The following is a 15,131-nucleotide window of genomic DNA, read 5'->3' as shown; positions in this document are numbered from 1 at the left end:
ACTGAACTTTCTAATCGTGAGAATTATTGTTTTTTTCATGTTAGACTAAAAGGAATCGTAAAAGTTAAAACTAAAAAGAAATGAATGTGAACTATTTCATTTATATCTGAATGAACTTTTATTTGAGATACCTCTGCAACACTGGGAGCTTCATGCATGCTGCAGACACAAAGGCAACAAGAAAAACAAGTTAAAATATGTGTTAACTTCTGTGTGATCGGTTGTCACATTTAGAAATAAAAAAATGTGGATGAAAGCTACGGTATAAAGTTGTGGGCGGAGCTAGGTATGAGGTATTAAATTATGAGCACAGAGGGAAGAAGGCACAGTGAAAATGGCTCTCTACCAATTTCTGTGTGGTTCAGCGGTGATGATCATCCTCTTATCCAATGGTGAGAACGTTTATGTGATTTTTCTTTAAACGATTACAAATGTTTTGTTGTTAAATGATATTATGCTAATGTGTTTGAGTTGATGTTGGTATCTCAAGGGACCAAAATAGTAGAGATTGTGTAGCTGATCTCTAAATCTTCCTTCAAATTAAAGAGTAAATATTTCCTCTACTAAAACTGGAAAATGACTGATTTTATAATGTAATCAAAAGCGCATGTGAAGGACAATCAATTAAAGTCACTGAAGTGTCAGAGTGCTTGTAATCCGTGCGGCTTGATTTTGATTTGTTTCTTGCACTATTTTCATTGGATCCACTCTTTCTATTTCTTTATTTAAAAAAGTATTAATAAAATGGTCAGCAAAAGTATTGGCACTTTGATTTGGGTTAATCTTTGAAATGGTTTTGTCTGCTGGAGAGGCAGTGCAGAAGTGAAATATTCCAAACCAGGTTTACCCATCTGGGTCAATGGACCGTAAAGTAATATGAAACCCATTGTAGTCATTGTGTTTTTTTTAAAATCCTCTCAAAAACACAAAAGGAATATTTTGTCTCCCCGTCGTTAGCAAATGAGTCGAATAAAAAAACAAAATAATTGGATTTAATAGAAAATTAAACTGGTTGAGCCGATTTTTTGTTGCCGTATATTCAATTTGTATTTTCTTTTGCACTCATGAGTTCTCTGGTGTTCTCGTGTTCACTTGTTCTGTTTGGTTGCTGAGAAAAAAATGAGCACGAGTGTGTGACAAAGTGTCACAATCTGTGAAGTTCATCAAACTAATGTCAAAAGTAAGGCATTATCAGTAAGTACATCAATAGTTTGGAATAGGCTAGACTGCAGATTTTGTGACACGACATCGCAGACTTTAAAGTGAACTGATAGGATATGTTTTAGTTTTCAAAACATTTCGGAAGAGTCCATTTCTGCCTTCAATAAAGCAGGCCCTCTGTTAAACTACCACATCTCAGGTCTGTTGTTGATGTGTGCTCATAAAGGCATGCAAGGGTGGAACGTAAGTGTATTTACTGAAGTACAATGATGAAGTACTTTACTTGAGTATTATCTTTTCATTCTACCTTAAACTTCAAATCCACTACAAATCAAAGGGAATATATTATGTACTGTAATACTTTCACTTATCTAGATACTAGGTAGTTTACAAAATAAGATGTTTACATTAAAAAAATTATTTATTTTTGTACAACAGAACTAGCCAAGTCAATCAATCAACAAGCCATGTTCTATGAATTATCAATTACACATTTATCCAACTATAGTCACTCATCTGACCTCAGTAAAATTTGTTTTTCACAGTGTGGTATTAGTAAGTTTACTTAAATAAAGGATGTGAATTGTTCGTCCACTAAATGCTTGTCATCGTTTGTTTCAACCAAGACGTTTGCATAACATTTTTCTGTCTGTGTTCTCAATTTCAGGATGTCATTCACAACAGCAGCCAGGTAAGCGTATATGAGCAACATAACAAGTTCTTCAAGATTCCTTCAGTGAGTTATGTGTGGAGGAAACTTCTGTGTAGTAATGCATGGAGTCACCGACTCAGGAAGGAGACACGGTGAGAGTTGGAGCTTTGATGTCAAACACTGATGGGTTTATTCAGAGTATTCGGCCGGAGGATTCACATCACAAATCAAAGAGTCAGAGGTTCTGACCACACGGTAGAGTTGCCACGTCAATTCTGAAGAACCTCTCTCTATGCTAGACCTTTTAACAGGTTCACAGAGAGAAATCAACATCTCTGAAGGAGTAGACTAAACACTGAATCACCTGCGTCCGACGCTCATGGCCTCAAGGATTTCACATCCTAGAGCCCACAAACACCGATAAAGAAGTGCCTCAGTGTTCCCACAACAATTACCCTTCGTGCCAGTCAAGTTGACCGGTCACACACTGGTGACAACAACACATATGGCACCAAGGCCTTTCCTTAAAGGAGATAACATATGTCAGAGTAAAAGGTTAGATATCTAGAAGAATTATTCCTTAACAAAGCACTGGTTCTACATGTCCATGTCTAATCCGTTATCTTTTCTCTGTCAGCATGTGGCCAGGCACCAAACAACCCCAGAATTGTGGGAGGTCAAAATGCGGCGGCAGGAAGTTGGCCCTGGGTAGCCAGTATACAAGTGAATGGCAAGCACCTTTGTGGAGGGTCTCTGATCAGCGATATGTGGGTTCTGACTGCTGCTCACTGCGTCATTTAGTAAGGAGTCACCATTGATCAAGTTTTCTTTTAGACATTTTACAGGAATTGTTCATTTGTTGCTTCCTAGTTGAGAGCCAGATGAGACAATTGATATCAATCAGTACTCTGGATGCTAAAAGTCACAAAAATACATGTACTATTTTTATTCTTTGTCTTCAAGTAATCCCCTCACCATGACGGTTGTTCTGGGCCTCGAAAGCATGTCTGGTCCAAACTTGAACAACGTGTCAAAGGCAATTGATAAGATCATAGTCCATCCTTTGTTCAACATCTGGAATTACTACTATTGGTACAACAACAACGACATGGCTCTTCTGAAGCTGTCGAGCCCGGTGAACTTTACAGACTACATCCAGCCAGTGTGCTTGGCCTCTGCAAACAGCACCTTCTACACCGGTGTTAGCAGCTGGGTCGTTGGTTTTGGTGCCATCTCAAGTGGTAAGCTCACTGACTAAAGACACAATGATGTCTATTGTCTTTTTTAACACCAATATTAATCTTAACGTTTGAACTATCTCTGATTAGGTGGCCCCTATGCCAACACCCTGCAGGTCTCAGTAGTGGGAAACAATGAGTGCAAATGTTCCAACCAGTACTACCCCTATTTCACAGACAACGCTATCTGTGCTGTGTTCAGAGCTGGAGGGAATGATTCATGTCAGGTAACCAACTTTTTGTGATTTACTTTGTGACACTTTCTTCAGAAATGTATTGTACAGGCCAGGGGGATGAAAGAGAGAAGGAAAATCTACATTTTTAAAAATGTCAATAGGCGTGTGGCTTTTATAACCAGTAGATACGTTTCAAAATAATCCTAATATGCATCCCTGAATTATGATCTGTAATATAATATAAATGAGCTGCAATTCATGCACGTTTACAAGCTTGACTTTTTACTTTTGCTATAGTTATGTTAGAATTACTTTATTTACAAGGTGTGTCCCTGTTGCATGAAGTGTTGACTTAAGTTTAAGCAATAGAACGTCACTGAGGGAAAAACCTCCGCACTTTGTGTTAAGCTAGGCTGAAAACATAATAGATAGAGCCAACAAATAAACACACAGAGTTGAAGCCAAATTTAGTTCTTGTAACTTTTATTCAGACATGGAAAAAGCCAGCTTTCGACATAATGATTAAGATAAAGCTTCATACATTTAATTTAAGGGAGGTCAGACTGAAACAAACAAAGAGCCTTAGGTGAATCATGCTTTAGCAGGGTGGATGTTTCTATCATATAACCTCAACCATCAATTTCTTTCTACAGAGAGACTCAGGTGGACCAATGATGATCAAAAAGGGTTCAGTCTGGATCCAGAGTGGCGTCGTGAGTTATGGAACAGGCTGTGCCGCGCCGAATGATAATGAAGTGTACGTCCGTGTGTCCCACTACGAAGACTGGATCACAAATCACACTGGCTCCAGCAAACCAGGCTTTGTTGACTACATGTCCCAGGGAGTTGATAGCGACTTGGACTTTGTCTGTCCCACCGCCTATCCCACCACCCATTACCCCTATCCCACCGAGGACGGCAGTTTGTTTGGCAGTGGTGAGAGAGTGATCTCCTCACTCGGTCTTCTCCTTATGTCTCTCTATGCGCTGGTCGGAGGCATATAAACATGGAGATGTTGAAGTAAGACAAGTTTAGGGTTTCTGTGCCCAAATGGCTCATTCACTTGATTTGATATGAGCCCTAATTGTTCGAAAATAGAAAATATGATTTAAGATATATAACTGAAATGTTTTAATTAGCGATAACCCTTCTTGTGATTAAAATTATATAATAATTAAAATGTGATTTTCCTCATTTCTTCCTTTAATCAAAGTGTTAAACTTATCTTGATTCCATTTCTGGTGGAAAGTCAATCATTTTGCAGATGACTGGATTAAGTTTGAAAATAAATGTTCAAAGATTTTGCATTGTCTTGTAAAGATTGTTTTTCCATACATAACGGGATAAAAAAATAAAATAAATAATTATCTTAATAAAATTGTTTCCTTTTTGGGTCAGCAGGCCTATGAATAAGGTGACTAGTTTGGGTTGATGAGAGTCTTGAGAACGAACCAAAACAGTAAAGTTTGGGAAACCAAAACAGTGCGCTGAAAGACACTAAAACGCTAGTGCTAACTCTTTCTAGGTTAATTCCTGTATTGTATTATGTAGGGCTACCCTCGACTAAAGATTTTTCTAGTCGACCAATAGTCGTCAATTAAGGCGATTAGTCGACTAATCGGTGTACATGATACATTATGATTCTACATTTTTATTTATTTTTCTCCCAAAATGGTTTCAGTTCCAAAGGCTGATAAAGAGCGTTATTATAACAGCATGGTACGTTGTGCTGCACATAAAATATCAAATAAAACTGTAATAATTGAAAACAAGCATTGAGGACACACACATAACATTTAGTTCAAGTTTCTATTATTCATATATGATGATAACAACCCAATAAATACTACAGAGGAAACAGAAACACATACAGATGGAGCCTCTTATTTTGGACCCCAGCATACAGCTTCCTGCCGACTGCCAGTCAGTTGCCAGCCAGTTGCCTGCCAAAGACCAGTATTCAGAAATGTTAGGCCCTCCCACTATTCTCCAATTTCAGGGTTTAACCAGGAGATGGCGCTGTATATTAAATAACTAAGACTTAGTTTTTCACAATAGAAAATGCAGATATTATATAAAAAACTAAAGTTAAAATCTTGTTTTTAATGCCCCAAGAGCAATAACATCTTGTCACAAGCTTTTTGGAAGAAAAAGACTGACTCAAGAGACCTGTAGTTGACTAATTACAGGCCTCAATAAAGTTCTGCCATTGGTTGTGAAAAACAACGGTGGACATAGTGGAAAGTGAAATTGACATTGTCGAATTTAATAAAAATACAAGATAATGTATCTGTGTACGTGTTTTACTATGTGATCTGCACTTATCAAACATCTAATTAAGGCGAGACACGAATTTAGGCACGTTAATAACATTTTAATGAAGTTGAATACAGTATATTCATATTTGTCAGTGATTTCATGAAAAGTTAAAACAAAAAAGAAATGAAAGTGAACTATTTCATTTATATCTGAATGAACTTTTATTTGAGATACCTCTGTAACACTGGGAGCTTCATGCATGCTGCAGACACAAAGGCATCAAGAAAAACAAGTTTAACTTCTCGTGCATTGCTTCTTCAAATATGTGTTGACTTATGTGGGATCGGTTGTCACATTTAGAAATAAAAAAATGCGGATGAAAGATGTACGATATAAAGTTGTGGGCGGAGCTAGGTATGAGGTATTAAATGATGAGCACAGAGGGAAGAAGGCACAGTGAAAATGGCTCTCTACCAATTTCTGTGTGGTTCAGCGGTGATGATCATCCTCTTATCCAATGGTGAGAACGTTTATGTGATTTTTCTTTATGCGATTACAAATGTTTTTTTGTTAAAGGATATTATGCTAATGTGTTTCAGTTGATGTTGGTATCTCAAGGGACCAAAATAGTTGAGATTGTGTAGCTGATCTCTAAATCTTCCTTCAAATTAAAGAGTAAATATTTCATCTACTAAAACTGGAAAATGACTGATTTTATAATGTAATCAAAAGCGCATGTGAAGGACAATCAATTAAAGTCACTGAAGTGTCAGAGTGCTTGTAATCCGTGCGGCTTGATTTAGATTTTTTTCTTGCACTATTTTGATTGGATCCACTCTTTCTATTTCTTTATTTAAAAAAGTATTAATAACATGGTCAGCTAAAGTATTGTTACTTTGATTTGGGTTAATCTTTGAAATAGTTTTGTCTGCTGGAGAGGCAGTGCAGAAGTGAAATATTTCATACTAGGTTTACCCATCTGGTTCAATGGACCGTCAAGTAATATGAAACCCATTGTAGTCATTGTGTTTTTTTTTAAATCCTCTCAAAAACACAACAGGAATATTTTGTCTCCCCGTCGTTAGCAAATGAGTTGAAAAAACCCCAAAAAGAATGGGATTTAATAGAAAATTAAACTGGTTGAGCTGATTTTTTGTTGCCGTATTTTCAATTTTTTTTCCTTTTGCACTCATGAGTTCTCTGGTGTTCTCGTGTTCACTTGTTCCGTGCGATTGCTGAGAAAAAAATGAGCACGAGTGTGTTATTGGAGAAAGTGTGCTGTGTGAAGTTTATCAAACTAATGTCAAAAGTAAGGCATTATCAGTAAGTACATCAAGAGTTTGGGATAGGCTAGACTGCAGATTTTGTGACACGACATGGCAGACTTTAAAGTGAACTGATAGGATATGTTTTAGTTTTCAAAATATTTCGGAAGAGTCCATTTCTGCCTTCAATAAAGCAGGCCCTCTGTTAAACTACCACATCTCAGGTCTGTTGTTGATGTGTGCTCATAAAGGCTTGCAAAGGTGGAACGTAAGTGCATTTACGGAAGTACAATGATGAAGTACTTTACTTGAGTATTATCTTTTCATTCTACCTTAAACTTCAACTCCACTACAAATCAATGGGAATATATTGTGTACTGTAATACTTTCACTTATCTAGATACTAGGTAGTTTACAAAATAAGATTTTTACATTAAAAAAATACCACAGTGTGGTATTAGTAAGTGTACTTAAATAAAAGATTGTTGTTGAAGATAAATTGTTCCACCACTAAATGCTTGCCATCCTTGGTTTCAACCAAGACGTTTGCATAACATTTTTCTGTCTGTGTTCTCAATTTCAGGATGTCATTCACAACAGCAGCCAGGTAAGCGTATATGAGCAACATAACAAGTTATTCAAGATTCCTTCAGTGAGTTATGAAAAGCACTGGTTCTACATGTCCATGTCTAATCTGTTCTCTTTTCTCTGTCAGCATGTGGCCTGGCACCAAACAACCCCAGAATTGTGGGAGGTCAAAATGCGGCTGCAGGTAGTTGGCCCTGGGTAGCCAGTATACAAGTGAATGGCAAGCACCTTTGTGGAGGGTCCCTGATCAGCAATATGTGGGTTTTGACTGCTGCTCACTGCAACCCAGAGTAAGGAATCACCGTTGATCAAGTTTTCTTTTAGACATTTTACAGGAATTGTTCATTTGTTGTCTCCTAGTTGAGAGCCAGATGAGACAATTGATATCAATCAGTACTCTGGATGCTTAAAGTCACAAAAATAAATTTACTATTTTGATTCTTTGTCTTCAAGTCGCAACATGATGGTTGTTCTGGGCCTCGAAAGCATGTCTGGTCCAAACTTGAACAACGTGTCAAAGGCAATTGATAAGATCATCGTCCATCCTATGTACAACTTCTTCGATAACGACAACGACATGGCTCTTCTGAAGCTGTCGAGCCCGGTGAATTTTACCAACTACATCCAGCCGGTGTGCTTGGCCTCTGCAAACAGCACCTTCTACACCGGTGTCAGCAGCTGGGTCGTTGGTTTTGGTGACATCTTTAGTGGTAAGTTCACTGACTACAGACTAGGGATGTTAAGATTCACCGATTCACATCGGTGCACCGGCATAAACGTTCAAGATGCGAGAGCACCGGTTGAAAGAGTGCACATCGGCTACAGTTTGGGTTGAACTCGCGATGCATCGATTGTAGCGTCTTTGCATCGGTAAAAAAACGATTCATTCATATAATATCCTCTCATCCTGTCAGCACTCAGCAGAGACGATGTTTGATCTTTGCTTCGCACTACGGAGGCCGAGAGTCTCAGTTATCAACACACATGGAAGTCGAGGAGAAAGAGAAACACAGCGCACCGAAAAATACCTACAAATAGATAGATAGATAGATAGATAGATAGATAGATAGATAGATAGATAGATAGATAGATAGATAGATAGATAGATAGATAGATAGATAGATAGATAGTACTTTATTGATCCCAAATTGGGAAATTGTTGTTGTTACAGCAGGCATTTTACAATAAAACAAAACTACAAAATATACAAGAATAGAAAGAAAAATAAAATAAAATATAAAATATAAAATATAAAATATACATGTCGAAATAGAAAATATACATGCAGATATTATATATATATATATTCAAAATATATGGAATATGGAGTATAAATATTGAACAGATTATAGAGTAAAATGTACAACGTGGTTTTATTTCAAGAGAAACTATGGAGCAGAGAGTTCTCTTCCAGCCAGAGGTGATTTATTGTACAGAGTTATTGCAGTGGGCAGGAATGTTTTCCAGTATCAGTCCTTGTGACAGGGGAGCTGCAGCAGTCTGTTGGAGAAGGAGCTCCGTTGACTGTCCAGCTGCAGGTGGAGAGGATGGCTGGGGTTATCCATGATGGACAACAGCCTGTTCAGTGTCCTCCTCTCCACCACAGCTTCAAACGTTTGGCAACACTTCGGATTTTTCTAGAAAGACGGTCAACTTGAAAAATCGCTCGCAAATTGTAAACGATGCCGTGCCGCTTTAAAGTACACAAGTAGCACGAGGAACTTAGCGACGCACATAAAGAGGCGACATGGGGTCTGCGGCTGAAAAGAAAAACCTGAAATTTAGACATTTGAGTTAAATCACTCAGTGAGGTGTAATGTCAGAGAGAGTGGTGTTTAGTTTACAACAGCCTGTGACTGCCAATAATAGTTTAAATGTCTTCCTTACAATTGTAAGCATTTATGAAATACCTGTTTGTGAAAGGTTATTTGTATTTTTGTATTGTTCGTATAGAAACCACACCACTGCTTTCTGCTCACTGGTCAGTTAGCCTATGGATGAGTGTTAAGCACATCAGGCTGGCAGTTGTATGGGCATTGCACTATGGTAGTTGTTATTTGCACATTGTTAATCATGGGCAATGCATCCTTAAATTGTTTAACTGTGAGGTGTTATACAATTGTACTGTACTCTGGAGAGTTTTTTAAGATAAAAAAGGTAAAAAAAAGAAACAGCATGATGGGATGCGCAGTACTAGTAGAGAGAACCAAATATGTAAAGCACTTTTTTGTTAATGTATGATTTGCTGCATATAAGGAATAAAACAAAAATCCTCTGTAGTACCATATTGAAGTATCATTATTTTGCATTGTGTTGAATCGCATCGTATCGCCCCGTATCGCATAATGTTGAATCAAATCGTATCGAACTGTATCGCAACAGGGGTGAATTGTATCGTATCGCATCGCCTGGTGTTTCAAATGTATCGTATCGTGGTAACGTATCGAGATGCGCATCGCATCGGCCTCAGTGATGGAGATGCACATCCCTACTACAGACACAATTATGTATTTTGTCTTTTTTATCACCAATTTTAATCTTAACGTTTGAACTATCTCTGATTAGGTGGCCCCAATGCCGACACCCTGCAGGAAGTGAGGGTCCCAGTAGTGGGAAACAACGAGTGCACATGTGCCTACCCATTTCTCACAGACAACATGATCTGTGCTGGGTTAAGAGCTGGAGGGAATGATTCATGTCAGGTAACCAACTTTTTGTTTATTTACTTTCTTTAAATACACTTTCTTCAGAAATGTCTGAAAGACTTTAACCACCTTTTTTTAACTTTAACCCCAATAATGACAATACACATAGGGGACTTTAACCATCTACGGAGGGCCTTTGATCGCAAAAGCACGCAGGGGACTCCAGCCCCTATAGACGTGGGGGACTTTAACCAACAAAGCAACAAATAAACACAGAGTTGAAGCCAAATTAAGTTCTTGTAACTTTCATTCAGATATGGAAAACCTACGGGGGGACTTTAACCCCAATAATGAAAGGTACATTCATTTAAGTTACAGTGCAGTGTGAGATACACACATCTGAAATGTTTAGGTGTGACTCTCAATCATTGCTACATTTTTAGCAGAAATAGATTTCTATGACCTTTCTTTCTTTTTTAAAGTATCCTTTAGTAATCTCAAGTATTTCATGCTAAACAAACCCCCCTTTGGAAAATTCTAATCTAATCCCATGGTACCTTTTAGTTTTTGCCGAAACTATTCCTCTTTTTTAAATGCACATTAGTTAAGTTTACCTTGTCTTTCTAGGACTTTTTTGGTATCCTCCGCGAACCAGGGTTTTGAAACGTTTTCAAAACGGCATACGGGGGGGACTTTAACTCCCAAAACACGCAGGGGACTCCAGCCCCTATATACGTGGGGGATTTTAACCAACAAAGTAACAAATAAACACACAGAGTTTAAGCCAAATTAAGTTCTGGTAATTTTAATTCAGACATGGAAAAAGCCAGCTTTCGACATAATGATTAAGATAAAGCTTCATACATTTATTTTAAGGGAGGTCAGACTGAAACAAACAAAGAGCCTTAGGGGATTCATGCTTTAGCAGGGTGGATGTTTCTATCATATAACCTCAACCATCAATTTCTTTCTACAGGGAGACTCAGGTGGACCAATGATGATCAAAAAGGGTTCAGTCTGGGTCCAGAGTGGCGTTGTGACTTTTGGACGAGGCTGTGCCTTGCCGAAGTTTCCTGGAGGTTACACCCGTGTGTCCCAGTACGAAGACTGGATCACAAATCACACTGGCTCCAGCAAACCAGGCTTTGTTGACTACATGTCCTCAGGAGTTGATAGCGACTTGGACTTTGTCTGTCCCACCGCCTATCCCACCACCCAACACCCCTATCCCACCACCTATTACCCCTATCCCACCGATGACGGCAGTGTGTTTGGCAGTGGTGAGAGAGTGATCTCCTCACTCGGTCTTCTCCTTATGTCTCTCTATGCGCTGGTCGGAGGCATATAAACATGGAGATGTTGAAGTAAGACAAGTTTAGGGTTTCTGTGCCCAAATGGCTCATTCACTTGATTTGATATGAGCCCTAATTGTTCGAAAATAGAAAATATGATTTAAGATATATAACTGAAATGTTTTAATTAGCGATAACCCTTCTTGTGATTTAAAATTATATAATAATTAAAATGTGATTTTCCTCATTTCTTCCTTTAATCAAAGTGTTAAACTTATCTTGATTTCATTTCTGGTGGAAAGTCAATCATTTTGCAGATGACTGGATTAAGTTTGAAAATAAATGTTCAAAGATTTTGCATTGTCTTGTAAAGATTGTTTTTCCAGACATGACGGGATAAAAAAAATATATAAAGAATGATCTTTTGTGTAATAAAATGGTTTCCTTTTTGGGTCAGCAGGCCTATGAATAAGGTGACTAGTTTGGGTTGATGAGAGTCTTGAGAACGAACCAAAACAGTAAAGTTTGGGAAACCAAAACAGTGCGCTGAAAGACACTAAAACGCTAGTGCTAACTCTTTCTAGGTTAATTCCTGTATTGTATTATGTAGGGCTACCCTCGACTAAAGATTTTTTCTAGTCGACCAATAGGCGATTAGTCGACTAATCGGTGTACATGATACATTATGATTCTACATTTTTTATTTATTTTTCTCCCAAAATGGTTTCAGTTCCAAAGGCTGATAAAGAGCGTTATTATAACAGCATGGTACGTTGTGCTGCACATAAAATATAAAATAAAACTGTAATAATTAAAAACAAGCATTGGACACACACAGAACATTTAGTTCTAGTTTCCATTATTCATATCTGATGATAACAACCCAATAAATACTACAGAGGAAACAGAAACACGTATGAGCGTCGGCAAAAATTCCTCCATGCAAGCTTTATCGTTTTGAGGTCAGAATGATTATATTGTAGCGTCTCGCTATAGGAACACAGGGAGGCTTTGTATGTCTTTTATCCGGGAGTTTAATAATAACGATCACAGGTTACTGTTGGCCGTAACCACGGCAAAACAATGAAATTACTCGGTTAAATCCTCACTCACATACTCCGTCGGCTCTCTCGTAGCATTCCCCAGCTCTCTCTCTCTAGGAACCTCAAAACAGAGACACGTTCGCTGATATTCTGAAAAATGTAGCTTTTTAAAAATAAATTATATCATTTTTTTTTCAACTATTCGACTAACGAAAAATTGCTTGATTAATACTTTATTATTCAAATAGTGATTAGTCGAATATTAGGGGGAAGCCCTAGTATTAGGTGTGTTTTTATCTTCGTTTTGCTTTCGTTATGTTAAAATGACCGTAAGTTTGTCCAAGTTGCAAGAATTGTTGACTCAACCTAAAGTTTAAGTAACATTACGTAACTTCCCAACTTTGTGCTAAACTAGGCTAAACACATAGATACATCTACCAGATTAACCTAACCCTACCTCATCTAAACTTGAAGTAACATAACTTCCAGACTTCGTGCTAAGCTGGGCTGAACACATAGATACATCCAACCAATTAACCTAACCCGACTTCATCTAAAGTTTAAGTAACATAACTGCCAGACTTTGTGCTAAGCTAGGCTGAACACCAACATCCAACAAATTAACTTAACCCTAACCCTACCTCATCTAAAGTTTAAGTAATGTAACTTCCAGACAATGTGCTAAGCTAGGCTATACACATAGATACATCCACCAAATAAGTACATAGAGATGTCATTAGACCAATGTTTTAAGATAAAAATAACTGATGTGGCTCAAAACTATTATCTGCCAAGAGCTCTGCAATAAGATGAGATGGACCTTTATTGATCAACCATAGGGATATTATAACATTATAAGTCGACTGTTCAAACCTGAAAAACTGGAAGCTGTTATTTTTCTGCTCTGTCATTCTACATAGCGCTCATCAGATAGGATTACTCATGGTAGCACACACACACACATATATTTATGTTATCCTGGCAAGAAAGTAAAACACTCCCCTGGCCTGCCGTTGGAGGTCCCGCCGACTACTGTCCTGCCGGGGGTCCTGCCAACCCTATGTCCTGTGCCGTTGGAGGTCCCGCCGACTACTCTTCTGCCGGGGGTCCTGCCAACTCCATGTCCTGTTTCGTTGGGGGTCCCGCCTACTACTCTTCTGCCGGGGGTCCTGCCAACCCTATGTCCTGTGCCGTTGGAGGTCCCGCCAACTACTGTCCTGCCGGGGGTCCTGCCAACCCTATGTTCTGTGCCGTTGGAGGTCCCGCCGACTACTGTTCTGCCGGGGGTCCTGCCAACCCTATGTCCTGTCCCGTTGGGGGTCCCGCCGACTACTCTTCTGCCGGGGGTCCTGCCAACTCCATGTCCTGTGGCGTTGGGGGTTCCGCTGAGGGTCCTGCCAACACCACGTCCAGTGTCGTTGGGGGTCCTGCCGACACATGATCCGCTGTGGGTCCTGCAAACCCCATGTCCTGTCCTGTTGGGGGTCCCGCCGACACCTGCTCCGCCGGATTTCATGCCAACACCAGATCCTGTCCTGTTGGGGTTCCCGCCGACACCTGCTCCGCCGGGTTTCCTGCCTACACCATATCCTGTCCTGTTGGGGGTCCCGCCGACACCTGCTCCGCCGGATTTCCTGCCAACACCAGATCCTGTCCTGTTGGGGTTCCCGCCGACACCTGCTCCGCCGGGTTTCCTGCCAACACCATATCCTGTCCTGTTGGGGGTTCTGCTGACACGTGCTACGCCGGGGGTCCTGCCAGCTCCATGTTCTGTTCCGTTGGGGGTCCTGCCGACACCTGTCCCGCCGGGGGTCCTGCCAACTCTGTATCCAGTCCTGTTGGGGGTCCCGCCGACACCTGTTCCACCAGGGGTCCTGCCAACTCTGTGTCCTGTTCAGTCGACACCAGCCCTTGCTCCATCCGGTGTCCCATTGACACCAGCCCATGTCATGTCCAGGATCCCGTCTACGCCTGTCCCGTCGGCTCCAGTTCCTGTCCGGCCGACACCGGGTCCTGCCCGGCCTCCGGAGCTGTCCCGTCAGCGCCTTCCTGCCCGTCCTCCGGAGCTGTCCCGTCATGGCCTTCCTGCCCATCCTCCAGAGCTGTCCCGTCACCCGCCTTCTTGTTCGCCCTCGAGCCCGGCCCCCTGAGTGCCGCGGCCTTCGCCCTCGAGCCCGGCCCCCTGACTCTTCCAGCCGCTGCCTTCGCCCTCGAGCCCGGCCCCCTGAGTGCCGCGGCATTCGCCCTCGAGCCCGGCCCCCTGAGTTCCCCAGCCGCGGCATTCGCCCTCATGCCCGGCCCCCTGATTCGCCCGCTGTGGCCTTCGCCCCTTTTTTAACTCTGCCTTGCACGTCTGGGATCCGTCCCTTGAGGGGGGGGTAATGTCACGATCTGTCTGTGTTGTGTTTTGTCTTGTCTTATTCTGTCTCTGGTTTCCTGTTTTATTTTGAAAGGTGTTCACCCCCTGTCTTGTCTGTTGATTCCTGTCTCTGTGTTTGCCCTCCTGTGTCTGATTTCCTGATTGTGTTCACCTGGTGCCCCTGTGTTTTCTCCTCCCTCCTCACCTGTGTCTTGTTGTGTGATTAGTCTTGTGTGTATTTAAGTTCTGTTTTTTTTTGGTTAGATCCTCGTTTGTCTTTGACTGTGTCACGGGGTAGTGTTCTGTTTTCGACTTTGTTACCTTGGAATAAAGGAATTATCTTTGAAATCTGCATTTGGGTCCTGCCTGCTTCACTCAACCCTGACATTTTTACTCTCTAAACGTTAATTTTCAAATATTCACACATGAATGCGACTCCTATCCCAAGCAGGC

At 40.5% G+C, this 15,131-nt stretch overlaps 2 protein-coding genes across 2 annotated transcripts; both read left to right on the top strand.

Moving 5' to 3' along the window:
- The first annotated feature begins 285 nt into the window (after positions 1 to 285).
- LOC117494612 (tryptase-like) lies at positions 286 to 4,532 on the top strand. The gene is made up of 6 exons (XM_034145545.1): positions 286 to 392; positions 1,829 to 1,852; positions 2,451 to 2,613; positions 2,777 to 3,054; positions 3,142 to 3,278; positions 3,881 to 4,532. The coding sequence occupies exons 1-6, from the start codon at positions 335 to 337 to the stop codon at positions 4,229 to 4,231; spliced, it is 1,011 nt and encodes a 336-aa protein (XP_034001436.1). The 5' UTR covers positions 286 to 334; the 3' UTR covers positions 4,232 to 4,532.
- Positions 4,533 to 5,901: 1,369 nt separating this feature from the next.
- Positions 5,902 to 11,694, top strand: LOC117494611 (tryptase-like). The gene is made up of 6 exons (XM_034145544.1): positions 5,902 to 6,006; positions 7,335 to 7,358; positions 7,467 to 7,629; positions 7,793 to 8,049; positions 9,905 to 10,041; positions 10,961 to 11,694. Exons 1-6 carry the CDS (start codon positions 5,949 to 5,951, stop codon positions 11,330 to 11,332), a joined length of 1,011 nt encoding a protein of 336 aa, XP_034001435.1. The 5' UTR covers positions 5,902 to 5,948; the 3' UTR covers positions 11,333 to 11,694.
- Positions 11,695 to 15,131: the final 3,437 nt, after the last annotated feature.

This window comes from Trematomus bernacchii, unplaced genomic scaffold (genome assembly GCF_902827165.1).
Source record: "Trematomus bernacchii unplaced genomic scaffold, fTreBer1.1, whole genome shotgun sequence".
Taxonomy (NCBI): domain Eukaryota; kingdom Metazoa; phylum Chordata; class Actinopteri; order Perciformes; family Nototheniidae; genus Trematomus; species Trematomus bernacchii.
Note: the sequence above shows the minus strand (reverse complement) of the source record. Positions and strands in the feature narration are given on the sequence as shown.

What these genes read in the sequence shown, in the direction of transcription:
- LOC117494611 (XM_034145544.1), top strand. Translation starts at nt 5,949, where the DNA reads ATGGCTCTCTACCAATTTCTGTGTGGTTCAGCGGTGATGATCATCCTC. An exon ending in TTTTGGTGACATCTTTAGTG is followed by an intron (nt 8,050 to 9,904) that starts GTAAGTTCACTG and finishes ATCTCTGATTAG; the next exon opens with GTGGCCCCAATGCCGACACC. An exon ending in GAGGGAATGATTCATGTCAG is followed by an intron (nt 10,042 to 10,960) that starts GTAACCAACTTT and finishes TTCTTTCTACAG; the next exon opens with GGAGACTCAGGTGGACCAAT.
- LOC117494612 (XM_034145545.1), top strand. Translation starts at nt 335, where the DNA reads ATGGCTCTCTACCAATTTCTGTGTGGTTCAGCGGTGATGATCATCCTC. An exon ending in GATCATCCTCTTATCCAATG is followed by an intron (nt 393 to 1,828) that starts GTGAGAACGTTT and finishes TCTCAATTTCAG; the next exon opens with GATGTCATTCACAACAGCAG. An exon ending in TTTTGGTGCCATCTCAAGTG is followed by an intron (nt 3,055 to 3,141) that starts GTAAGCTCACTG and finishes ATCTCTGATTAG; the next exon opens with GTGGCCCCTATGCCAACACC.